At 48.2% G+C, this 25,963-nt stretch overlaps 1 protein-coding gene across 1 annotated transcript in view; it reads right to left on the reverse strand.

The window, feature by feature from the left end:
• fer1l6 (fer-1 like family member 6) overlaps positions 1 to 25,963 on the reverse strand; it is a 203,395-nt gene that overhangs the window by 117,608 nt on the left and 59,824 nt on the right. Inside the window, exons 12-16 of the mRNA XM_072467070.1 lie at positions 22,977 to 23,085; positions 20,659 to 20,836; positions 18,055 to 18,175; positions 13,066 to 13,166; positions 2,627 to 2,717 (exon numbers count right to left, since the gene is read on the reverse strand). Of these exons, the coding sequence (XP_072323171.1) occupies positions 2,627 to 2,717; positions 13,066 to 13,166; positions 18,055 to 18,175; positions 20,659 to 20,836; positions 22,977 to 23,085 (600 nt within the window). The remainder of the gene's footprint in view (positions 1 to 2,626; positions 2,718 to 13,065; positions 13,167 to 18,054; positions 18,176 to 20,658; positions 20,837 to 22,976; positions 23,086 to 25,963) is intronic.

Consider the following 25,963-nt stretch of genomic DNA (forward strand, 5'->3'; position numbering starts at 1 on the left):
CACTGACTCTCGCAAGGATGTACCAAAAAGATGCCGAGAGTGGGAAATGGAAAATTGTTTTGGCAGCACATCCTTTTTCTTTGAGGTGAGCAATCTCTTGGGTTCTACTTGAAAGGGTTTCAAGCTGTAGCTGATTGTACTTGTTGGTGACACTGAGCAACAAACCTGTAAAAATGTCGATTCCCGTTACCACATGATCACTTAACTCTGCACAAAATTGATCTTTCCCCTCAAAGAAATGAAAGCTGCAAGATTGACGGTACATCCTGGAAAGATGAATGGTCTTACTTGATGTTAAACACCAGCAGACATAAAAGGATGGGGAATTAGACAGATGGAGAGAATTGAGTTTCCAATAAACTGCTGCGGTTTATTATAAAAGCAAATCACTGCGGATGCTGGAATCTGAAGCAAAAACAGAAGATGCTGGACAACCTCAGCAGGTCTGACAGCATCTGTGGAGAGAGAAACATTTCCAGTCTGGGTAACTCTTTATCAAATCTGTGACAACGAGACATCCGCTTTGACAGAATCATCCAGACTCGAAACGGTTAGCTCCCTTCTCTCCCCACAGATGCTGTCAGACTTGTTGAGATTAATAATAATAATCTTTATTAGTGTCACAAGTAGGCTTACATTAACGCTGCAATGAAGTTACTGTGAAAAGCCCCTAGTCGCCACACTCCGGCACCTGTTCGGGTACACAGAGGGAGAATTCAGAATGTCCAATTCACCTAACAGCACGTCTTTCGGGACTTGTGGGAGGAAACCGGAGCACCCGGAGGCCCACGCAGGGAATCGAACCTGGGACCCTGGCGCTGTGAAGCAACAGTGCTACCCATTGTGCGACCGTGCTGCCCCACCATTGTCCAGCATCATCTGTTTTTGTTCCTGCATTTTATTCCGTGTTAACCAGGGATGCAGCTGTTACTTAAAAACTTGTGAAGACGTAAAGATGTGAGAAAAATTCATCACAGATAACACGTCAACGGGCTTTAGATCTAAGCTGGAGTTTTAGTTGTGAGGTTTCTTTGGGTTGCTCAATTCCATTTGCAACATAAAATGAAACAATATTTTGACGTGTGGATTTCTTTAGCTCTGCATTGATTATATGAGAAAGGAATCATCACTGGCAGGGCCTTGATGGGCTGAATGGCCTTCTTGTGTGCTATAATGACCATGGAGGTTACAGTAAGCAACACGAATATATCAACGCTTAAAACTCTTGTCTCAAATTCCTCCCTCCACTATTGTAGCAGAGGCTTTAAACCCACTTATTTTCAATGCATGAACACATCGCAATAAATTCCAGGCTCATGTTGTGACAACCACGGAGCACTACTGCTTCCTCTCAATTAAATAGATAATTCAATTTTGAAACTATCTCCTTTATAGAGTGCCCTCTCCTTACTTTAGACCTGCAGCTGCAAGATTATACTGACAAGTTACTGTGTCTCAAAAAAAAACCTGCAAAAATACCAAATACAATCAAAAGAACTACTTAAAAGCTCCAGATCAGTAACGATATTTTACTAAGATAATAAAAGCAAATTACTGCGGATGTTGGAGTCTGAAGCACTGGGCAATCTCAGCAGGTCCGTCAGCAATTGTGGAGCGAGAAGGGACCTAACCTTTTGAGTTTGATGACTCTTTGTCAAAGCTTATTTTCTTGTTTGACGCCGACGATATGAACAGAAATGTTTTAAATGTTTAAAGGATTGCTTATATAGACAACATGATACTTTGGAAACTAGTGCACATGTCTCATTTTTTATCAGTCAGATATTTCGATCCCCTTTTGGAAATAATTTCAACTTTCGACCATTTTAGCTTAGTCTAGTCAATACTAACATGTAACAGCCTCAGAACACAGTCACTAGACTTAGCATTCCAATACTAGTGATGCATTGGCTATTGCCATTTTTAAAAGGCCCACTCGGGCACAGAGGTTCCTGCCTGTTTTAGGCAAGAGGCCCCTTTTAATAGGCAAGTTTAACAAACATAAAAATAATGGTTCCAAGCCCTCCTGGATAGTTCAAGAGTCTCCAAACATTAAAGATTAATCTTCCCTGGACTTTACGCCAAGAAACTGGGGAAAACCTTTACAGAGGCATTGAAAGAATTGTGCTTTTTAAAGTTTTCTTTGAACATTTCCATTTGTTAATTATAAAAATATTGGATAGCAACTTGCTGGTTCTATTTCATTGAGGGCAGAATTTCAAAATGGCTCTGGCATCTGTGCTTCCTAGCACAAGGCGGCCGGGCGCTGAGCGATAGTCAGCCACCCAACAGTTGAAATCCTTTCCTTTGTTTTGTCTGACAGTAAATCTTGTACAATATGTTACCTTAGAAATAATTGCGGAGAGCAGTCTTGAACAATGAGACAGGAATTCATGTATGTAATTGCCTCTTGGCCATTCTGCTGTGAGAGTTATAACAGGCATCATGCCATGAAGGTCAAACACACCAAAATATTCCCTGGAAGTTGCTCCCGTGATAACTGCTGCTGAAGTGCAAGGGAAACCCCATTAACACACTTAAATTAGTTTCCGCCTGACTTCAGTGTGGGAGCAGGTTCCAGGAAATTCACAGCCTTCATGTCCAGTCCATTGTGTCAATGTCCTACCAGTTCCACCCTGCATGTGATCAAGCGTTTCTTATCCAGCGCAGTCTGGTCAACTCGTTCCAGTTTTGTTTCAGCGAAGGCGGAAAAATGTCTAGGACACAAATAAATTATTGATTAGTTAGGTGGGTGAATTTTTCACCTTCATTGGTGTATGTTCATAGCTAGCGCTGAATTGCAAAGTAAAATCCATGAACTGGTTCTGAGTCACAAACCTCCAATCAAGCAACTAGCAAAAACTGTGCTTAAATTGCCGTAAGTATATCATTTGTTATTTATTATGCTACAATTATTCTTAGCGTCAGTCTAAAGCAGCCCCAATGCTTGCTTCTGATCACTGTTCAGTGACCCTTGCTGGATTGACTCCGTATGGTCAATGTTGAGTGAAGACATGACCTTTGAGAACCCTGAAGAAGACCGTTTGAGTGTCTGCCGCATAGTGCCTCTGCTCTCCATCCACATACCTGTCCAAAACCCGCTTTCCAGAACTTACACCCTGACTAAGCAAGCTGCCTCTAGATGCCTGCCTCGTGCAGGCAGCTGACCGTGAGGCTGTTAGTGAGGCTTGGCTGGATGTTAAAGGCGACTAGGCCTCGAGCTACAGTACTGGGGCAGGCAGCCTGCTCATCCCGGTGCGACGGTGGACAGATGTACTGGTTCTGCCGGAACAGTTTCGGTTTTTCATTAAATGTCCCGTTGTCCCGACAATTTGCTCAATTTTCAAAAATGAAATCAGGAGCCTGGATCTTGCGCTCTTTGGGCGCCTGTGATTGGCGGGGCCGGAAGCAGACACGATATAGATGGGCCGAATGCAATTTCACACTGGCTGGCCAATTCGCGTGTAGCCAGCGTGAAATGTGCGCAGAGGAAGGCTCAGTGCTGCCTGGGGCTGGGGGGGGGGGGGGGGTTCTGTGTGTGATGGGGGTGGGTGCGGGAAGAAAGCGAATGCGGAGGGAAATGAGAGTGTGGGTGGGCACCCCCTCGAGGCTGACAGCTGCGGTGGAGCTGCCTCGGGGAGCTGCAGAGCTGTAAGAACAAAATCACAGAATTTACCGTGCAGAAGGAGGCCATTCGGCCCATCGAGTCTGCACCGGCTCTTGGAAAGAGCACTCTACCTAAGGCCACACTCTATCCCCGTAACCCCACCTAACCTTTTTTGGACACTGAGGGTAATTTAGCATGGCCAATCCACCTACCCCTGCACACCTTTGGACTGTGAGAGGAAACCGGAGCACCCGGAGGAAACCCACGCAGACACAGGGAGAACGTGCAGGCTCCGCGCAGACAGTGACCCAGCGGGGAATCGAACCTGGGACCCTGGAGCTGTGAAGCCAAAGTGCTAACCATTATGCTACCATGCTGCCCAAATGAGGTCAATAAACATCTGTTCACTGTGTCTGCAATGCAAATTCAAACACCTGACATCAGACATCATAGCATCTCATCCCTCAAACATCTTTTTAATTCATTTAACCCCTGAACATTTTAACCCACCCCGGATGGAGTTTGTAGTGAAAGCATGAAGGCCGCCTGGCAGATTGGCCCATCCGCCCCCGTAAAAGTGAACGGGCCGCATAAAATCACGGACAATTGGCTCTTTAATGGGCTTGACTGTCCACTTAAGTGTCGGCGGGAACATATCTGACTTCCACGTGCGTTGCTAACCATAATTCTGTGTGTGAGCGTAATGAAGGCCGGATACGCACCCAACATCTCGCACGATTCCACGCAATTCCATGCCAAGCTTGCGCCTGTACATTCAACATAAAAGTTTAGCCCAAGTGCCCTGTTGTGAAGCTTTTCCCTCATCACAGCATCCAGATCAGAGATTTCTGTCAGCACTTCGGGCGGGATTCTCCCATCCCGCGGCAGCGTGTCCATGCCGTTGTAAACGCTGTTGCGTTTTATGACGGTGTGAACGGGCCGCTGCCAGAAGTAATTCTGCCCCAATGGGCCAACACAGCGCTGGAGCAGTTTGCGCCACTCCAGCTGCCGATCCCGGCGTGAACTGTGTGCCGCGGGATCCGCGCATGCGCAGTGGCACCGGCGCCAACGTGCACATGCACAGTGGCCTCCTTCTACGCGCCGGCCCCAACGCAACATGGCGCAGGGCTACAGGGGCCGGCGTGTAGGAAAGGAGGCCCCCAGCCAGAGAGGCACAGGGGGTAATTTCTAAGAGATTATGGGGATAATTTACCTCCTATAAATTAACACCGCATCCTCCAATCACAAGCCAATGTTGGAATGTTGTCCAATGATGCCCATCAGTAAAGCACCAATCATCACTGAGGAAGGATGATACCCATCGGTAAAGCACCAATCATCACTGAGGAAGGATGATGTCCATCGGTAAAGCACCAATCATCACTGAGGAAGGATGATGTCCATCGGTAAAGCACCAATCATCACTGAGGAAGGATGATACCCTTCATTAAAGCACTAATCATCACTGAGGAAGGTGACAGGAAAATTCTTTGACCATGGCACGCTGGGCCAAATCTCTGATTAAAAGATCCCAAACTTTCTGCTTGCAACTCAGAGCAAACAAAATCTCCCTCACATTCGCTAGATTAAAATACAGGTTTGGTTGAAAACACCAATTGTTAGGATTCAGTGTGTAAATGAAAATAGACCTTTAAATGGAGATTGGACTTATCATTGGGATTACACAGCAAGGTTAGAGCGGAATAGAGGATTCTGAAATCTTGTGACAAATGAAAACTAGATTCAATTTTTTTTAAAGAAAATGAGGCAGAAATGTCATTGAAAAGAAAGTTTGCAACTTCTGTCTTCAATGATTGGGTGTCTGCAATGGTTGCTTATTCTGGCTGGACATATTTAGGGAGATGTTGGCCGAAATTCTCCAGCCGTTTGCTGGTGGCAGGATTCTCTGGTCCCGCTGACATCAAACACCCGCCCGTGGGTTTCCCTGTGCATGGGGTGGCTTCAATGGGAATTCCCATTGACAGCAGCGGGAGCTGCCAGGGAACCAACGCAGCCTCCCATTGCCGAGAAACACTCGGCTGTGAGGCCGGAGAATCTCGCCGGTGATCACATGGTATCCTACCTTTGATTGCCCCTCCCCCAGTCAACAGCCATTGGTCGCTCAATATGTTCATCAGCGCAGAGCCCGCCTTCCTAAGGCTTTTCAATGTGTCCTGTTTTGGATTTTGCATGCCTGGTCCACCCTACCCTGTGCTGTTTCACCCAGAACGTCTAATTACCCATTTTACTGTATTAATATCTAACCGTTGTGGTAAGATGACATGACACGGCTGAAAGAGTACTAAAAGGACAAGGTGGTTTTGATATGAAATTGGATTATCAGAATGTAAATGATAAACTACAGAGTGCAAAATGAGAACTGACTCTGTAAGTTGATTTAATGAGTTCAAATAGATTTAGAAGGTGCTATTTCCTAAATACGCAATGAAGTATTTTTGAATATTAGCAGAATTATGATTCACTGCAAGCTTTAACTTCGTGGCCTTCTCTGCAAATGTGGAGAGGGCGGGTTGTGTCGATGCTAAATTCAGGGATTTGTCCTTGTGCCTGCACCCACGCCCATCCCATAGAAATTGAAATTCTGCCCACTATCACTGCAGTTTAATTCACGGCTGATTGGACTGAAGAAATCTCCATTGGTGCCTGTGTGGAAAACTTGAACAAAATCTGAATGGACCTGTTCTTATATCCATTTGGTCGATTAGCATATGCTGGACGATATAGCACATCAGTCACATCTGTCAGCATAACAACACTGATTAAATTTTTAAAGTTATTTATTGACTGTGACACGTTATTTTGTTTTGAGGAGATGAAAACAAGCTGTTTTAGTGGTTTATTCTGCTGATTCCCCCACCTTGTTACTGCCTCGCAACACACTGCAAACTATGCATTATGTCATATTTTGATCGATGTACCACAGCCACTCAGTGTCATTATGATAGACACAGCGGGCGCGATTCAATGGAAACATTTCTTTTTTTTTTTCTTTCTTTTTTAATTTTTCCAATTAAGGGGCAATTAAGTGTGGCCAATCCACCTACCCTGCTCATCTTCGGGTTGTGAGAGTGAGGCCCACGCAAACACGGGGAGAATGTGCAAACTCCACACAGACAGTGGCCCAGGGTCGGGATCGACCCCGGATCCTCGGTGTCGTGAGGCAGCAGTGCTAACCTTTACGCCACCGTGCCGCCCTAACAGATAAAGCGCTATTGGCAGGGTGTTCCTCGACGGCCGCATTGGCAAGATCGCGACCCATATTCAACGGCATTCAGTGCCGAAAATGATTCCTCACGAGTCTTTCCATTACTGACTGTCTCGTCATCTGATTCATCAGACATAAGCCTCAGTGTCTCGCGGTTAACAAAGGGGAACTGCTTTTAAGCACTCCCTCACCACTCCCTCCCAGTCAACACACAATCGTGGCAGTGCTCAGACCTGCTCCTCGCTTTGGCGATGCTGACCTGGCCAAGCTTCGCGAAGCTGTGGAGGTGAGTTGGGACATCCTGTTCCCCCGAGGACATTGGAGGCCCAACAGCAGGGTCAGCAATGGCGCCTGGGAGACAGTGGCAGCGGCTGCCAGTGCAGGCAGCAGGACCGCCGTCCAATGTTGGAAGAAGACCAACGACAACCACAGGGCTGCAAGGGTAAGTTACCACCTCTCTCCCGGCATCAGTTCCGCTTTACCCCTCAAATTCCCAAACCCCTCTCCCACCACAGATCACTGGCTGACACCTTGCTCCCTTCCCACAGCGATCTTAGAACATAGAACATACAGTGCAGAAGGAGGCCATTCGGCCCATCAAGTCTGCACCAACCCACTTAAGCCCTCACTTCCACCCTATCCCCATAACCCAACAACCCCTCCTAACCTTTTTGGACATTAAGGGCAATTTAGCACGGCCAATCCACCTAACCTGCACGTCTTTGGACTGTGGGAGGAAACCGGAGCACCCGGAGGAAACCCACGCAGACAAGGGGAGAATGTGCAGACTCCACACAGACAGTAACCCAGCGGGGAATCAAACCTGGGACCCTGGCTCTGTGAAGCCACAGTGCTATCCACTTGTGCTACCCTTAGCGATGCTCCTCTGTGACTGGGCCACGTTTTGGAGTGCCACATGCGTGTTCCTCAGCAGCCCCCGGTACCCACCAGCACAAACCCTTCATGTCCAGCTGAGGTGCCCACATATGCCATCTGCTATAGATCGCCCCGACCCATCAAGTGTGCGGCTCACAATGCCCTCGCTTTGTCCCCACAGGAGAAAGTAGTCCATAATAAGTGGGAAAGGGTCCGGACAGTGGGATGGAGTCTCATAGATGTGAGACCACACCTCCCATGAGTAACAGGCCCTGGATATTGCAGAGTTGGCCGAGGAGAGCACAGTCACCGACAGCGAGGATGGCCTGTGCCGCAGAGGTGAGGGTCCACTGGCCCTTCACCCAGATGACCTGTACTAAGTGAGTTGTTGATGTCAGACAAAATGATCATTCTCTCTCACTGACCACAAGGCCATTGCCTCGCAGGATCTCCATCTGATGGGGCCAGGCCATCCGGAGTCACCTCAATCCTGCCACCCAAGAGACCAGCTCGGAGGAGAGATCTGAGGAGACCGCCATCGAGACATCACAGTTATCACCTGCACCTTTCCCCAGCACAGAGACACAACCTCTGTGGGCGACATTAGTGGACAGGCTTCGGGGGCACAATCTGGTGAGCACCACACAGTTGCTGATGCACATCAGGTGGAGGCAAGAACATCCAATGGAGTCAGCAGTTGGAGGTCTTCTGGATCCCAGGTCTCAGCTGGGTCCCAGTCAGATGGGACATCTGGACAAGGTTCTCCCAGAGGTGATGCAGATTATAGGACACAGCCGTGGGATTCAGGAGGGGATGTCACGAACATTCCAACGACTGCATAGCCTGTTGGAGGAGTCCCAAGGCTATGTTGCCGACCACGCGTGGAACAGAGGCCAACACTAGGGTAGCCACTAGGGTAACCCCTGGATCATGACATCTTGAGTGGTGGTGTCCAAGACATGGCTCAGTCTGTGATGACCATGGCTGAGTGCCTTGACTTCAAGTCCTAGTCGCTGAAGGACATGTCGCAGATGCAAGTGGACATTGCTGTGGCACTCCAAAGCGTGGCCCAGTCACAGAGGAGCATCGCTAAGGGTCTCAACACTATGGTGCAGACAATGGGGAGCTCCCAAGGCTGGCAAAGCCTGATACTGGTACATCTGAAGGGCAGGAGGCAGAACGGGGTGGCACGGCGATGCCAGTCTCACTGGTAAGTCGCTGCGGGCCCTCTGGCCCCAGGCCCTCCAGATGACATCCGCCAAGGGTATCGAAGGACACAGGATGCGGAAAGCAGCAGGCTGTGTCCACCCCTGATGTGCATCCTGGGGACACACCTAGACGTAGCAGTAGAGCACGGAAGCTCAAGAAGGTTGAGGATTCACTGAGTGGGCACTTTGGGGCAGTTGGCGGAGTTCGTTATCTGCAGCTAGGGGGAATAAAAATGCCAATCTTTCACTATTAAAACATGTTAGGCAGGTTTCTTCCGAATTGGCGCGATGGCCCGACGCCAGCGTGAAAAACGGCGCAAACCACTCCGGCATCGGGCCGACCGGAAGTTACGGAATTCTCCACACTTCCGGGGGCTAGGCCGGCGCCGGAGGGTTTGGAGCCACGCCAGCTGGTGCCGAAGGGACTGCGCGAGTTAGCACATGCGCAGAACCACCGGCGTATTTGGCGCATGCGCAGGAGGGTGTTTTATTCGCTCCGGCCATGGCGGATCCCCACAGGGGCCGGCGCGGAAGGAAGAAGTGCCCCCACGGCACAGGCCCGCCTGCAGATCGGTGGGCCCCGATCGCGGGCCAGGCCACCGTGGGGGGCCGCCCCAGGGTCGGATCCCCCAGCGCACCCCGAGGACCGCACCAGCCAACATACCTGCCAGCTCTCGCCGTGTGGGACCATGTCCAATCCACGCCGGCGGGACTGGCCAGAAACGGACGGCCGCTCGGCCCATCGGGGCCTGGAGAATTGCCGTGGGGTGCCGCTGCCAACAACCCCCGACCGGTGTGGCGTGATCCCCGCCCCCGCCGGCGCCGGAGAATATGGCAGCCGGCGTCGGAGCGGCGGGGCGGGAGTCACGCTGCTCCCCGGGATTCTCCGACCCGGCGGGGGGTCGGAGAATCCCGCCCATTACACCTGAATACATGTGAAGCCTCTGTCACATTAATCTTCACAATGGGCCTGTCTGCACCTCCAGTCCCTGTTGCTCTCACAACTAACAAGGCTAATTCATCATTTGCAATAGCTTCAAACTGTGCATTAGAGGCTGTTCACAGTCAGAGGGATTGAAATTGAATTCCAGCATTGAAGGTATTCAAGGCTCTGTCCTGCAAGTGTGGACAGACAGCCTGCAGCTTGACCCTGTTATGGGTCTCCACAATATTTAAAGATGACTTGAAGGCCTCACCTACCCAAAGCCCCTCACCGCCCCCCGTCCCAAGGGTGACCCCCGACCTGGAACGCTTCAGACTCCCAACTAAGCCCCCCCCACCCCCACGAGGGGTCTCCCAACCAGCTGAACCCCCCACGAGCACTGGGGCAGGAGCTCCGGTGTTCTTGAGGTTTCTGCCGAAAAATGGAGATGTTTACTCACCTCCTGACTTCGCCTCAGCAGCCATTGCACTAAACGACACCCACATGACTTCTCGCTGGCGAGTCGGGTCATTCCCAGGAGGCCGCCAGATTCGACTTCAATTTTGCTAACGAGATTGAAATGAACGCAAATGAGGGTTGATGATACGCTCGCCATTTTTGGGCGTGATCCGGAACTCGCAGTCAAGAGTGGGCTGGGTGAATTGGAAACTGGTTCGCACCCAGCTCGAATCTTGATTTTGGCCCTGCCTGCTTTTTACCCGACGTGCCCAGATCCGCAGCGGACGCATCCTGGTGGTTGAATCGCGCCCATAATTTTAAAAATACATATTCTTTATTATTCTTCCCTCTGGGAGAGTCTGAGGATGTGACAGTCCAGCTCACCAGCCCCGCAATGGAGCAGTATTTACACATCTGTGGTTTTTACATTTGCACAAGCATCCCCCCCCCCCCACATACATACAAGTGAAGTGCTGCATTTGATAAAGGCCTTGTCTACAGAGGCTAATGGGGAAGTTGATGAATTGATTTGTCTCCTCAAACAGAACATCAGTTACTTTCTTTGTGCAGACAAGGGGTAACATGTCCCCTCACTGAAGCTGGCCCACGTTACGCACATCTCTCCTGTCAGCTCCTAGTGACTCATTCCAGGCCAGACTCTGTGCAATCCCCTGTCCTATATGGTGTTCTGTTAGGAGCTGCTGGGGCTCCAGCATTCTCTCTTAACTGTTCCTCCAACACCCTCCTGCACACGACCTAGTTTCTAAACTGAATCCAATCCTCCTTGGCTGACTCGCCCTCTCTGAAGTAAAATAATTAATTGCACCAATAATTGCCACTCGCCATGACTATCACTGCACAAGCTTCCAGCCCTGAATACTCAGGGGCAGCAAAATATGGATTGGTTCTCTCTGCCACGGCTTGCCCCTTTAAAAAGACTCTAAGCATTGCCAGGGATTGCTGGTTGGGCCCACCTCTCAGTGTTCCTTCCAATTCAATACCCCAAAACTGTATCAAGGTCGTGGGGGCGGCACGGTGGCACAGTGGTTAGCACTGCTGCCTCACGGCGCCGAGGACCCGGGTTCGATCCCGGCCCTGGGTCACATTCGCCCCGTGTCTGCGTGGGTCTCACCCCCACCACCCAAAAAGATGTGCAGGGTAGGTGGATTGGCCACGCTAAATTGCCCCTCAATTGGAAAAAAATGAAAAACAAACATTAAAATAATCATAGCATAGGACTCCAAGTTAAATATTATTAGCTTGCTGATATAATCAAGAGTACCTTCCCCAAGAATATTGCAAAAATGAGATATCTTTCCTCATGATTTTCATATCCCAATCCCACACCTTTCTGTGGGGCCAGCTTGCTGGGGCGTTCAGCCCTGTGGCATTTCTATTCATGCTCACGCCAGGTTTTCTTCATAGGTCACTTAGCTTTTCTAATCAGCTTCTTTGTCTCTCTTTATGTTTCCTATGTTTGTGCAAGTTCCTCTCAGTCTTTTTCTCAGTGTCAAATACTGAATATAGACGAGAAGAGAGTATAGAGCACAACCTGGTCTTGGGCTCCACCCCCCACCCGCAGAGTGTTTCTCAGTGACTGGATCTTCTGGTCCCGTCACTGCCAATGGGAATCCTCATCGAATTCCCCCCCCCCCCCCGCCCCGTGACGTTCGTTGTTTGTTTAAATTACTATTATTAAGGTTGTAGTGTTGCCACAAAGAACATGCAGACTTTGTACTAAATCAAAGTCAATTTATTTAGACTACGCCATAAACTGTGAATTCTTAAGCATGCCGAAAAAGCTAATTATTAGATCAGATAACCACAATACACAGAGCTACTGAAAACACGACGGTCTCCAACCCTCCCTGCTAACTCACTCCCAAGATCACGTGGACCACCGTGTGGGCTGTGAGGTGTGCTCTTACTCCATCTGGTGGCTGGATGCTGTAATTACACACTATTCTACATGATCATTCATATATACAAAGATGATACACTATAGATACAAAGATGACATACTAGATATACAAAGATTATATACGAGATATCATTACACCCCCTCCCCACCCCCACCCCCCCTCCGCCCCCGTCACCGGAAAGCGCACGGTGGGAGTACACCATCGGAAGATTCTGCTGCCGAGAACGGCCAGAAAATCTACCCCCCCCACACTCCTTATTTCTGTATCAAAGTCATTTAAACAGGTAGACTACATGGGTTCGGGATTTATAACTAATTATAATAATAGCCTTTTATTGTCACAACTCTGAAGTTACTGAGAAAAGCCCCTGCCAGTCAAATAATGAGAGGTTTTGCAGCCTAACAGGAACATAAACATAAAAATCAGCTATTGTAAAACAGAAGCATGAATTCCAGGAAATACCGCAGCAGAAGCAATAGTAAAACAAAACTGCTGCATGCATTCACAAAATGTTCTTAAGCAGCTAAAACAATGAAATGCAAATCTGGAATTCAAGAGACGGTCAGGGTATTTTATTAGTTTACAATAAGCAAAATGCTGGAATCTGGAACTTGAGCAGAGGATGTTGGAAGAACTCAGCAGGTCGGGTATAGCGTCTGTAAGGAGAGAATGAGTTGATCGACAACATTCTCCCTCCCTGCAGTTCTGAACTCTTCCTTCTCCCCTTGTAGATGCTGCCAGACCTGCTGAGTTTTTCCAGCATCCTCGCTTCTTGTCCCATTATTTTTGTTGCTATATTATCTTTTGGATGGTTGATATATCTGTCAGTCATTTCAGTATTTTACCTGCATCTGGCTATAAATTCCTTGAGAACATCTTTCATCTTCTTATCCATTCTAGAGTCAGAAACTTTCATGTATTCTTTGATTTCTTCCAATCCTTCTTCCTACAAACGAAGTTGAGGCAATGAATAAAACTGTCAGAGTCGTAGAGGTCTGCCGCACAGAAAAGGCCCTTCTGCCCTTCGCATCTGCGGCGGGCAAAAACAACCACCTAACTATTCTAATCCCATTTTCCAGCGCTTGGCTCAGAGCCTTGTATACCTTGGCATCACAAGTGCACATCTAAATACTTCTTAAATGTTATGAAGGTCTCTGCCTCCACCCCCCTTTCAGGCAGCGAGTTCCAGACTCCCATCACCCTCTGGGTGAAAAGGTTTTTCCTCACAACCCCTCTGAACCTTCTGCCCCTGACCTTAAATCTATGGCACTGGTCAAGACTCATTCACACTCTCCTTTGTGTGCTATTGGCCAATTACGCAGTGACCAGTTGCAACATTAAACACAAAGTATGCCACCTACATTTAAACTTCAATAAATGGTTACACTTATTGTTTCCATTTTCACACTTCAGATCTCACTGCAAGCGTACACAATGTTAAAAGTCGTGGGAGGGGGCAGCGCGGTGTAGGGCAGCACGGTGGCGCAGTGGGTTAGCGCTGCTGCCTCATGGCGCCGAGGTCCCAGGTTCGATCCCGGTCCTGGGTCACTGTCCGTGTGGAGTTTGCACATTCTCCCCGTGTTTGCGTGGGTTTCGCCCCCACAACCCAAAGATGTGCAGGGTAGGTGGATTGGCCACACTAAATTGCCCCTAAATTAGAAAAAATTAATTGGGTACTCTAAAAAAATTTTTTTTTAAGTTGTGGGTGGGATCCTCCGCCCTGGCAGTCGGCCAATGGGGTTTCCCATTGTGAGCACCCCCACGCCGTAGGGAAATCCGTGGGTGTGAATGTGCTGCTGATGAAACACAGCATGACACCGACGGAGAATCCTGCTTGCCTATCATCTGAACTGATATCCAAATGAAATTCAGCTCCCCAGTACCAGCACAGATCCTGGTTTCCGCTTTGGAAATTCCAGGTGCAACCTTAGTCGGCAATGTGGCAGTGGCACTGAGGTCAGAAAAGATGGCGAGTTCAAGGTCGTGATGGAGTGGTGAGGGATTGGGGAGGGGAGTGTTGTAGAATCCAGAAAACCTGGATAATGCAGGGATCATGCCAGATTTAATGGTGGGATCTCATTTGGGTTTTTTCTCTCTATTTCCTGGCCAGCATCCAGCCAGATTGGGTGTCTGTTGAGAGGAAGGGCATGCTGGGAAAGGGCATGCTGGGAAAGGGCATGCTGGGATAGGGCATGCTGGGATAGGGCATGCTGGGAAAGGGCATGCTGGGAAATGGCATGCTGGGAAAGGGCATGCTGGGAAAGGGCAAGCTGGAAAGGCATACCGGGACAGTGGGCCAGAGAGGGCATACTAGGAAGGGGGTAGTGAGAGGACACAGGCAGGAAATGGAGAAGTGGGAGGGAGGGAGGAAAAGAAAAATCACAGGCCGGTGAGAGATTGTGAATCATGGGGGAGATCATGGATCAGGCTCTCCTGGCCCAAGAACACTGTTGAAAAGGAGATGGCGGTGCAGTGGTAACGTTACCGGGCCAGTAATCCAAAGATCCAAGCAAATACTCTGGGCAAATGGGTTCAAATCCCTTCACGCCGGTTGATGGGATTTCAAAATTGTGGATAGCACAATTGCTTCACAGCTCCAGGGTCCCAGGTTCGATTCCGGCTTGGGTCACTGTCTGTGCGGAGTCTGCACATTCTCCCCGTGTGTGCATGGGTTTCCTCCGGGTGCTCCGGTTTCCTCCCACAGTCCAAACATGTGCAGGTTAGGTGGATTGGCTATGATAAATTGCCCTGAGTGTCCAAAATTGCCCTTAGTGTTGCGTGGGGGTTCTGGGTTATGGGGATAGGGTGGAGGTGTTGACCTTGGGTCGGGTGCTCTTTCCAAGAGCCGGTGCAGACTCGATGGGCCGAATGGCCTCCTTCTGCACTGTAAATTCTATGAAAGCTAGTCTCAGTAATGGTAACCAACCATGTGGAGTTTGCACATTCTTCCCGTGTCTTCGTGGGTCTCACCCCCACTACCCAAATAAGTGCAGGGTAAGTGGATTGGCCACGCTAAATTGCCCCTTAATTGGAAAAAATTAAAATAAAATAAATAAAAAAAATATGGATTGATGTAAAAATCCATCTTGTTCACTAACATCTTTTAGGGAAGGGAATCGGCTAACCTTACCTGGTCTGGCCTACATGAGACTCAAGACCCACAACAACGTTGTTGACACATCATTGTTCTCAAGTGTAATTAGGGACGGGCAGCAAATGCTAGTGACACCCAGATCCCACAAACAAATTTCAAACAAAGACATCTAGTGATTCCAACTCCCCACTCCTTCCTTCAGTTCCTGGGTTTCCCGTGTTAAAAGTAGAGGTGTGCACCCTCATTAGCATTTTTAAATACCTGTCCTGCCTTTTGGGAACAAGTTATTTGGCTGCCCAAACCCTGACACCCTCCAACACAACTAACCCTCGTGAAAACCCAAAATGAGGGGTTCATGGCAGGTGGGATCAGGTCTCGGACTTTTGAAATTTTAACAACCCTCAAGCTCCTCACTCACCTGTGTTGGGGACAGAGTCATCATAGAGTCATCATAGAATTTACAGTGCAGAAGGAGGCCATTCGGCCCATCGAGTCTGCACCGGCTCTTGGAAAGAGCACCCGACCCAAGGTCAACACCTCCACCCTATCCCCATAACCCAGAACCCCCACGCAACACTAAGGGCAATTTTGTACACTCAGGGCAATTTATCATAGCCAATCCACCTAACCTGCAAATGTTTGGACTGTGGGAGGAAACCGGAGCACCCGGAGGAAACCCATGCACACACGGGGAGAATGTGCAGACTCCGCACAGACAGTGACCCAAGCCGGAATCGAACCTGGGACCCTGGAGCTGTGAAGCAATTGTGCTATCCACAATTTTGAAATCCCATCAACCGGCGTGAAGGGATTTGAACCCATTTGCCCAGAGTATTTGCTTGGATCTTTGGATTACTGGCCCGGTAACGGAAGTATTATTAAGGTTTGTGAAAGACAAAGAATTAGTGTTCCTAAGATTACTGTACAAATGTCACTTGCGTGACATTCCATTACTGAGTCATTTAACAGGGACATAACTCGTAAATGGGGGTTGGGAGGTTCAGCATTTTTAATAAGATAATAGATATTAACAAATGAACACATGAAACAATGATATGCTACTACCACCAAAAATAATTTTGAGATTTGTATTTCCGAAGAATTAAAAAGGAAAATAATTTGCAACCTCTGTGAGGAGGATCTAAGTAAAATGGGGGATAAATATCAGCCGCCCATTATACACCCCACACAACATTCTTCCAAAGATTGAAGCCAGGATTTTAATTACCCCATTCATTAGGCGGAAGGTAACAACCTGCAGCGATTCAGCCATTGCATGATGGATGAATGAGGGCGCGCAGTCTGATTGGCTGAATGCAGATTAAAATCATGAGCAAAAGCCAGATACGATGGCCCTATCACTCACAGGGAGATATGTTTGAATCAGTAGGATGAATGGGAGAGGAGCTGTGAATGGGAAACCCGAAAGTAAAGGTTTTCCAGGTGATGTCCTGCTTACTATAGGACCGCCTTTACATGTTTACCTGCAGGTCTGCCAGCCAGCCCAATTGACAGATCGACTGCCGGTGAGGAAGGAGAGACTGTGACCCATGCCCTCAACTGAGGAACAGGTATGGGAGGGAGCAAGAAATTTCAGTCAGGGGAAGCTTGTGACGGTGGAGGAAGAGGATAAGAGGATAAACCATGGTGGGCAGGGGGTCGTCGGGGTGGGGGTCTCATGGTCAGGGAGGGGGAGAGATTGCAGGGGGCAATTGGGGAAGGGATTAAAGGTGGGGTGATCATGTTGGGAGGAGAAAAGGAGCTACTATCAATCAATCTACTATCAATCAAGGGTGGCACGGTAGCACAGTGGTTAGCAATGCTGTCTCACAGCACCAGGAACCTGGGTTCAATTTCAGCCTTGGGTGACTGTGCGGAGTGTGGTGAACGTATTACGGTAACCATTCACCACTGTATCACATTGTACTATGCTGTTGCCCATGTGGGCTCCACCTATGGACCATTGTACTATATTACACCGCTTGTATCATGTTGGTGCCCTTGTGGGCTCCGCCCCTGGCTCCGCCCCTGGCTCCGCCCCCTTGAGGGGAGGTATATAGAGCAGCTGTCCTGTAGGCAGCTCTCAGTGCAGAGCAGTCGCAGGCAGGGACTGTTCTAGTTGATTAAAGCCACTGTTCACTTCAACTCTCTGCCTCGTGTGAATTGATGGTCGCATCACGGAGTCTGCACGTTCTCCCCGTGTCTGCGTGGGTTTCCTCCGGGTGCTCCAGTTTCCTGCCACAGTCCAAAGATGTGCAGGTTAGGTGGACTGACCATGCTAAATTGCCCCTTAATGTCCAGGGATGTGCAGGTTAGGTTACGGGGTTATCGGGCGGAGTGGATTGGTGCAGACTCAATGGGCCGAATGGCCTCCTTCTGCAGTGCAGGGATTTTATGATTCAAATTATATGTTTCTAACCTGCCTCCTGACAGTGAGTTGGCTATTCACACCTCCCCCACCCACCCAGTTTAACAAAGAAGAGGAGGAATTTGAAGAAGGCGAGGGATTTGAGGCAGATAGGGTTCAAAATGTTTTAAATGTTAACTTGCCACGTGGCCCAAATCCACCCACTTTCGGGGGCTAAATTTGGCCCGAATGAGCGAAGAAAGTCACCGATATACAGAAGGGAGAGAGGACAGATCATTTAGGAACCCATGAATTATTGGAAAGGCGTCAGAGGGTGAGCCAACAACAGCAGATGGAGCAAATTATTTATTAATTAATTTAAGAAAAACTAACAAGCCTGTCAGCAATTTTGTCCAGGAAGTTCGAACTGTGCAACCGAAAGATTTGGTCCTCCCACTGACTCTTGACATAGACACATGGCTTCTTGTTATTAAATGGCAAATAGTAGTAATTCCTGTAAACAAAAGAGAGGAATTCAATGAGAGTCATTTTTTCTAATGTAGTATTATCTGAGACGAAGGTTTCTGGGAGAATGAGAGCCAGGAGGGTGGATGATAAGCTAAGACTAGGCCCGAAATCCGACAGTCTTCCTGTGTGGATGAAAAGTCAAATAAAAGCTTGCGTTTACCAGGAGCTTGTTATTGGAAGTCTCTGTGTTTCTCCGATTCATGCCAATCCCCAATTTTCATCATTACCATTGAGCATATCCTCTGCTGCCTAAACCGTAAGCTTTGAAATTCCCTCTCCAAGTTCCTTTTAAGATGCTCCTTAAAACCTACCGCTTTGACCAAGCTATTAGCTACCTGTACTAATACCTGCTTACATAATAACGCTCCTGCAAAGAGCCTCGGGTCATTTTACTGTGTTAAGGGCACTACATGAATGAAAGTTGTTGTTGGCACTGTACAAAAATATTATGCATGATACTTTGGCATTATCAGACAAAATATTTTATTTGAAACAAAAAAAACATTTTGAGTACACAATTAATTTTTTCCAATTAAGGGGCAATTTAGCATGGCCAATCCAGCTACCCTGCACATCTTTGCGTTGTGGGGGCGAAACCCACACAAACAAGGGGAGAATTTACAAATGCCACATGGACAGTGACCCAGAGCCGGGATCGAACCTGGGACCTCGGCGCCGTGAGGCAGCAATGCTAACCACTGTGCCAATTACCAGACAAAATAGTCGTAAAAACAGAAAGTGCAGGAAAACTTCAGCAGATCTGGCAGCATCTGTGGAGTGAGAAACTATGGGCATGATCTACCAGCCCTGTCACGCCAGACTTGGTGTCGAGACGAGGCCATTGAATCTTCCGATTCAACTGGCGAGATTTGCGCCTTTCTAATCTAAATGCCTTGTGTATCGTGAGTCCTCACCATCTGGATCTCGCCTTCGTTTGGGGGATTCTCCCAGAGCCCGGGACCGAATGGCCATGCCTGGGAGGCCTGCCCAGGGCGCCATTTAGTACTGGTTACCATAAACGCGGACCAGTCATAATGGCACTGGGGGGGTCTCTCAGGCCATTAGAGACTGCCAGCTGGTTGGGGACAGGACAGGATGGCACCCTGGCACTCCCTCTGGCACCCGGGCAACTTGGAAGTGCCAGCCTGACACTGCCAGGTTGCCTGGGTAGCACTGCCAGTTTGGAAAGGGGCACTGCCAGGGTGACACTGCCAGGGTGCCTGGGTAACACTGCCAGATTGGAAGGGTGCCCGGGTGCCAGGTTGGCACTGCCAGGGATGGGTCATTGGGGGCCTTACCAGGTGGAGGGGAAGATGAAGGGGGACCTCCCTGAAGTTGGGTGGGGATCAAAAATGGGGCTGGGGGGGTGGAAGAGGCTGAAAGAGGGGGAAAAGATCAGGGCAGGCAGACACAATTTTGCCCCGATCTGCAAGGAGCCTTTCAGTATGAAATAACTCTAAGTGTGGCCTCGGCAGAGAGAAACGCCCCAAGGCCAAAAGAAACAGCAAAGTGCCGCTATGTTTCTCTGTGTTGCAGTTGCCGAGAAGTACCCCACTAAACGTGCCCCAAACCCGACATACAATTGTTTCCAGTTAAATCGCGGCCGATGACCCTTCGTGGCAGGACCTGAAATTCCCGTCGAATGTTAATGGAATAATGGTTCAAGAAGAGTCATACGGACTCGAAAGATTAACTCTGTTTCTCTCTCCTCAGATGCTGCCAGACCTGCTGAGTTTTTATTTCACATTTCCAGCATTGAGTATTTTACTTTTATTTCAGGCGAAAATGGTGCTTCGGTGTGATTTGGACAAGTTGAGTGAGTGGGCAAATGCTTGGCAGACGCAGTATAATGACGATAAAAGTGAGGTCATTATCCACTTTGGCAGCAAATTTCCACCACCCTCTCTAATGGGTGGGGTCGTCATTCTTAGTGACAACATGACTGTAAGGGATAGACTTAACCTGCTGGTCTTTCCCATCCACCATGTTCATAGGTTTATATTCCAGATTTAGGTGGGTTAGTGTCAGAAGGAGCCCCGTACCCATTGACATACATTAGCGCTTCCAACAAGTCAGACAACTTCCAACTGTTCGCTGACTGTGGGATTTTATCTTCCCGCTGCTTGTCAATGTGATTTCCCATTGTAACCGCCCCACGCCGCCGTGAAATCCGTTGGCAGCGGGAAAAGTGAATCACAACGACCGGAGAATTCTGGCCAATATTTACCCGCTTTCCTACCGCAAGGAACTAACTGAAGTATAAAAGTGCTGGAGTTGCAGCTTCAGGCAGTTGGCTACGATTTGCAAATCTGAGGGTACGATGCAGAATGTCGCAGCTAATGTTTTGTCAACCAGCATCTGACCACAAAAAACAGCAACTTTTGTATCAGAGTGAACAATATAACAGATTGTATGGAGCAGCCTTTTTTAAAAATGCTTTGTTAAATAGAATAGAATATTTTCATTCACCTATTGCCGTCAGTTAGCAGTGGTTTCTCGGGAGTGGTAGTAGGCTTGTCAGACTCCGATGTCTGATCCAATCCGCTGCCATGCAACAGAGATACAGTTTCCCCCTCGTTCACATCAGGGTGTCGCTTTTTGGTTGGTGAGATTGGGGAAACGCCATCTATAACATTCCCGTAATTCCCTGTGAAAAGGAAAAGGAACATGTCACGATATGCAGACATGCAGATAATGATATACAGACAGGCACAGACAGGCAGCTAATGAACACAGAGAACAGGACATGACCAATGAGTCAGGCAGGACACTCAGGGGTGGTATCTCACTATAAAAGGCACGAGGAACTCACACTCCGTCTCTTTCCACTGATGAACATCTTAAGAGTGAGTCAGGGTGTATTTACAGTATCACACCTCCAGCACGTGGCTATGAGCTAGTCTGGTTCAGTCAGACAGAGTAACCACACTTGGGTTAGCAGAGAGTCGAACTCATAGAGAACTGTGCTAACTGTGCTACTGGTTCAATAAATCAGATTGAACTAACTTCAAGGTCTGGAGCATCTTTTGGTTAAAGCTGCATCCAGTTGCAGCCTGTGTTATCCCAGAGTACATAACACGACAGAACATATCATTTCCGACCCTTGTTCTGACTTTTAGGTCCAATAGTTATTTATTCTGAGACATTTATTTGTCTCGGTTTGTTCCTTGAGTTTGAGCCTGCAAAGCACTTTTTTAAATGTCCTTAATCCTGAAACATATGCGGACTTTCTAATGGCACCTCCTTCTCTGAGGAGAAGATTAAAGGCCCGTATTGGCCCAGATTTCGCACTCAATGGCGAACAAATGGGATTTGCCGTTCATCACATTCACACCTTCCCACAGATTTTCTCTGGATTTTTGTCCAGAAATTTATAGCTATTGCACAGAGGGCGGCACGGTTGCACAGTGGTTAGCACCGCTGCATCACGCGCCAGGGATCCGGGTTCAATTCCGACCTCGAGTGACTGAGGAGATGCACTTGCTCCCAGTGTCTGCGTGGGTTTCCTCCGGGTGCTCCGGTTTCCTCCCACAGTCCAAAGAATTGCAGGTTAGGTGGATGGCCATGCTAAATTGCCCCTTAGTGTTGAAAGGTTGCCTAAATTTCCCAAAGGTGAGGTGGAGTTACAGGGATAGGGCAAGGGAGTGGGCCTAGGTGGGGTGCTCTTTCAGAGGGTCGGTGCAGACTCGATGGGCCGAATGGCCTCCTTCTGCACTGCAGTGATTCTGTAATTCCATGATTTTATTAGGGGGGACCTCAGACCTGTGCAAATGTAAGTTCAGCAATTTAACCCCATTTTATTTGTTTCAATGTCGAGTCCCTCAGTGAGATACTATTGTCAGGAAGCTGCTGGAACAATCTGACAGCAAATTCCTGATTTCGGGGTTAACTGGGAGCGCCAGAAGTTGTTGTTCGATTTGCCAATAAGTAACAGTGAACGCTGATAGCCTCACCATGATTATTACAACCTGGTCTGGCCCATTGTACGGGCAATGAGAAAATAATCGATTCTTTCAAGTTTAGACGTGTGCGTGGAGGATTTATTTTTAAATTTTACATGTGTTTATTGTCAGGCAGTGCTATATATTTCAATCACACAAACATTTGCTGAAACCACCTCATTAAAATAAATGGATGGATAATCATAGGTATGTTGGATTGACATATTAATGTACGGGTGTGGTAATCTCACATGTGCCAGGGTGATTGCCCTCTGGCAGTGACAGTACAGAGATTCCACCCTGACATTATCTACAGGCAAAGCTGGGCTTCACGATTTCTACTGTACCCGAGGTGTGGGAATTCACATAATGTTCTTCTCATACCTGTCTTATCTTTCCTCTGGAGGATGTGAAGTGATGAGAGATATATTAATGAACAGCTCATCAGTACTGTTCCATTTTGTGCCCAATGTTTGTTGAGACTTTTCCTTGCTGCTACATAGAACATAGAACATTACAGCGCAGTACAGGCCCTTCGGCCCTCGATGTTGCGCCGACCTGTGAAACCACTCTAAAGCCCATCTACACTATTCCCTTATCATCCATATGTTTATCCAGTGACCATTTAAATGCCCTTAATTTTGGCGAGTCCACTACTGTTGCAGGCAGGGTATTCCACGCCCTTGCTACTCTCTGAGTAAAGAACCTACCTCTGACATATGTCCTATATCTACCCTTATGAAGGTAGTATTTTGTAATTTTGTTGCATCTGTTTCTAAAATTTAAAATTCCAACAGACATACTTTTTAAAAAACTAAGAAAATGGAGCAGGTTGTGACCTCTTACCTAAAGATATCTCAAAGCTGATTGGCTTTTCACCAATCTTCCTGTCGATCATTGTTGCCTCAAAGATTGTACCAAAGAGAAAAAATTCTTGGGCAGTTCCTTCATCAGTCTGAAAAAGGCATTTGTTAGTCAGATGGTAAGATAACCTAAATTCGGAGACATTGCAATATCTGTATTTCTTCTGGGAGGGGGGAGGGGGGAGCAAAACATAATTTCCTAAAACACCCAAATCTGAAACTTTTAAAATGAGAATATAATAATATTGCCTTTCTTTTTTTACGAAATGGGAGCTGGATTGTTTCTGGGGCCCAAATCTGCCCCCTGCCAGCTCTGCCCCCCAATTCCTTCCACCCCCCCCCCCCCCACCCCTCTCCCCACACACACACATACAGACACACACACACACAAAGTGAGAAACTGTCACTGGTTGGAATTTTGACAGGCTCGCCCTCTTAATTGGCTTGGAGACAGGCTCACAAAGCTGGAGGACAAGACAAAGGCCCTCCAGCTTCAGAGGGCCCACTGGCTGCAGTAAAGGGTAAATAACTGAGAGGTTGCTTCAACAAGAAGGTGCCCTCCGCAGCAATGTGTAAATTAAAAAGTAGAAACATATCCAGGCAACCACTGTGGGCGGGAGGAAGTTGGAATTCCTCCAACGGACGCCCTTTGACTGTACCCCCACCCAAACAGGTAGGGGAAGGCCTGTATGTCCATCTGGAGCCCTGGCATCGTGGCCTGTCGCTGGGTGTTTGTCTCCAGGCAGTTGAATTGCTCTTTGTTACATCAGGCAATGCAGACTGGCTAGAAAATCCCAACCGGCCTCCTTTACTTATGTCTAAAGTTTTTTCCAATTAAGGGGCAATTTAGCATGGCCAATCCACCTAGCCTGCACACCTTTGGCTTGTGAGGCGAAACCCACGCAAACACAGGGAGAAACTCCACACAGACAGTGACCCAGAGCCGGGATCGAACCTGGGACCTCGGCACCGTGGTGAGGCACTGTGTCACTGTGCGGCCCTACATATGATGAAAGTAAAGTAAAGTCACCGTAGTCCTGGATGACCATAGGCTGCTTTCCCCTTTGAGGGGGAAAAGCTGACTGGTGGTGATTTAACCTGAGGATCACCACACCTCAGGCGAGGGGCAAGGTTGAGAATGGGGGGGGGGGGGGGGGGGGGGGGGCTGGGTGCTTCATGCCAGCATTGTGAAATTTGGGACCTGTCTGCCTCCGCATCTGACTTTGTTTGGGCTTGAAAATCCTGCTCTTTTTTTTCCCGGTTAACATAGACTATTCTGTCAGTTCAGTTCCGCATTGTTCTGCTCAGGAATGCCATCACTATTGCAAAGAATCTCTTCAGCTCTATCAGTCTCTCAGTGCCTGAGTCACTACAGTAGGAGACTCCATCTCAGGAGGAGTAGTTAGCCTTTCTTATCTACCTAGTTGCCCTAGTTGTGAGCATACCTTGTGTTGACCTATTTGGAGTGCAGTCTACATTTTACCAGCTGAAGTGGTAAAATGTAATGAATTTATACGAGTAGCTATCATGCGGAAGCCAGGGAGTTTTAAAATTTTGCAGTACCATAATGTTAATAACTACTTGAAGTAGTAAATTTGGTACTCTTTTAATGCAAGTATTACTGCTCGGGGGTTAAGAGCATTCCATAGCCTGACAAAAGCAAACAACACCTGCCTTGTCAACCTCCCTGAAGTGTGTGTCGCCCACTTTTCTGCAAGCAATGTTTTGTAAGATGATTATTTTTTGGGACTGTCTTTTTAATTCCAGGTAAAACAGAAGGATGAAGGAAGGAAGAAGGATGATCACTCCGAATTTTGCCCAACAAGCCTTGGGTGGCTTTACTGGGTTGATTTACTGGGAAGATGTTCGCCCCTGAATACCAAGGCAGGAGCTGCTGTGCTGACTGTGAATAGACTTTCAGGGCCGGGCTTTCATTACAACAGAGGGCCTCCTCGTCGTGGCAAAAATCCTGGTCAAAAATTTTAAGTCAAGACCTGAATCCGCCATTTCCCATCTTTGTGGGGTCGGGACTGGAATCAGGCCGGGATTTGCACGTGTGCAATTCATGGAGGCAAATGGTCATTTAAGTCGCCAGCTGTCTGCACTGAAGTGAGATTTTGGAAGGCCTAGAATGTGAAATCTGGAGTCTGCAGATTAGAATAGGTAAGAAGTTGTCTCAACTTGGTGGATTAGTTTGGAGGATTCCCCTTTAAAGAGTTAAGGTACACCTTTGGATAGGCTCACAGGACACCTTTGGGAGAGGTAAGGCACTCTCTGGGATTGTTAGAAATGAACTTGACTAAATAACTTTTACACACATACTCATTGGAACTGTCAATGAACTGTCAAGCTGTCAAGAAACTGTCCAACTGTCAAGGCAGAGTTAAAGAGCAGTCCAGGATGTGTCAAAGCTATCAAAGTTGAACAGTTAATTAAATTAATTAAATTAATTTAAACACAGTGCCAGAGCACCAAGATCCCAGCATTCACAAACAGTCCCATCTCCCCCAACAATGGAAATGGTGACCTCCCAATGTCAAGGGGAGCACCCCCAACTCCTCAGCAAAGAGGGGAATCCTCCCCCCACCTCTAAAATAATAGGTCACCACTACCCACACCATGCACGCATAAGGATGACCCACTACACCCTCATCACCCCTCCCCCCTCAGGTCCCCGTTCAGGCCCCAGCCCTTGCCAGTGCCAACGGCACACTTCCCCCTGCCACCCTGGCAGTGGCACCCTGGTCTGGCACATTGGATGCTGAGGGGGTGTCAAGGAGGTAGGTGCAGTGCCCATGTGCCCCTCTGCAGCTGCCAAGGTACAGAGGGAGGTCCCCCAAGGGTTGGGTGAGCTCAGACTGGGGGCAAGGTGCTGACCTCAGGACTCTCTTCTTGAATAGGGGGTCTCATGGCTGGACTGCCCCTTTCAGCCCTGAGCAACCTGAATATCACTCTTGGCATGGTGATTTC

The sequence above is a fragment of the Scyliorhinus torazame genome, chromosome 11 (assembly GCF_047496885.1).
Source record: "Scyliorhinus torazame isolate Kashiwa2021f chromosome 11, sScyTor2.1, whole genome shotgun sequence".
In the NCBI taxonomy this organism is placed as follows: domain Eukaryota; kingdom Metazoa; phylum Chordata; class Chondrichthyes; order Carcharhiniformes; family Scyliorhinidae; genus Scyliorhinus; species Scyliorhinus torazame.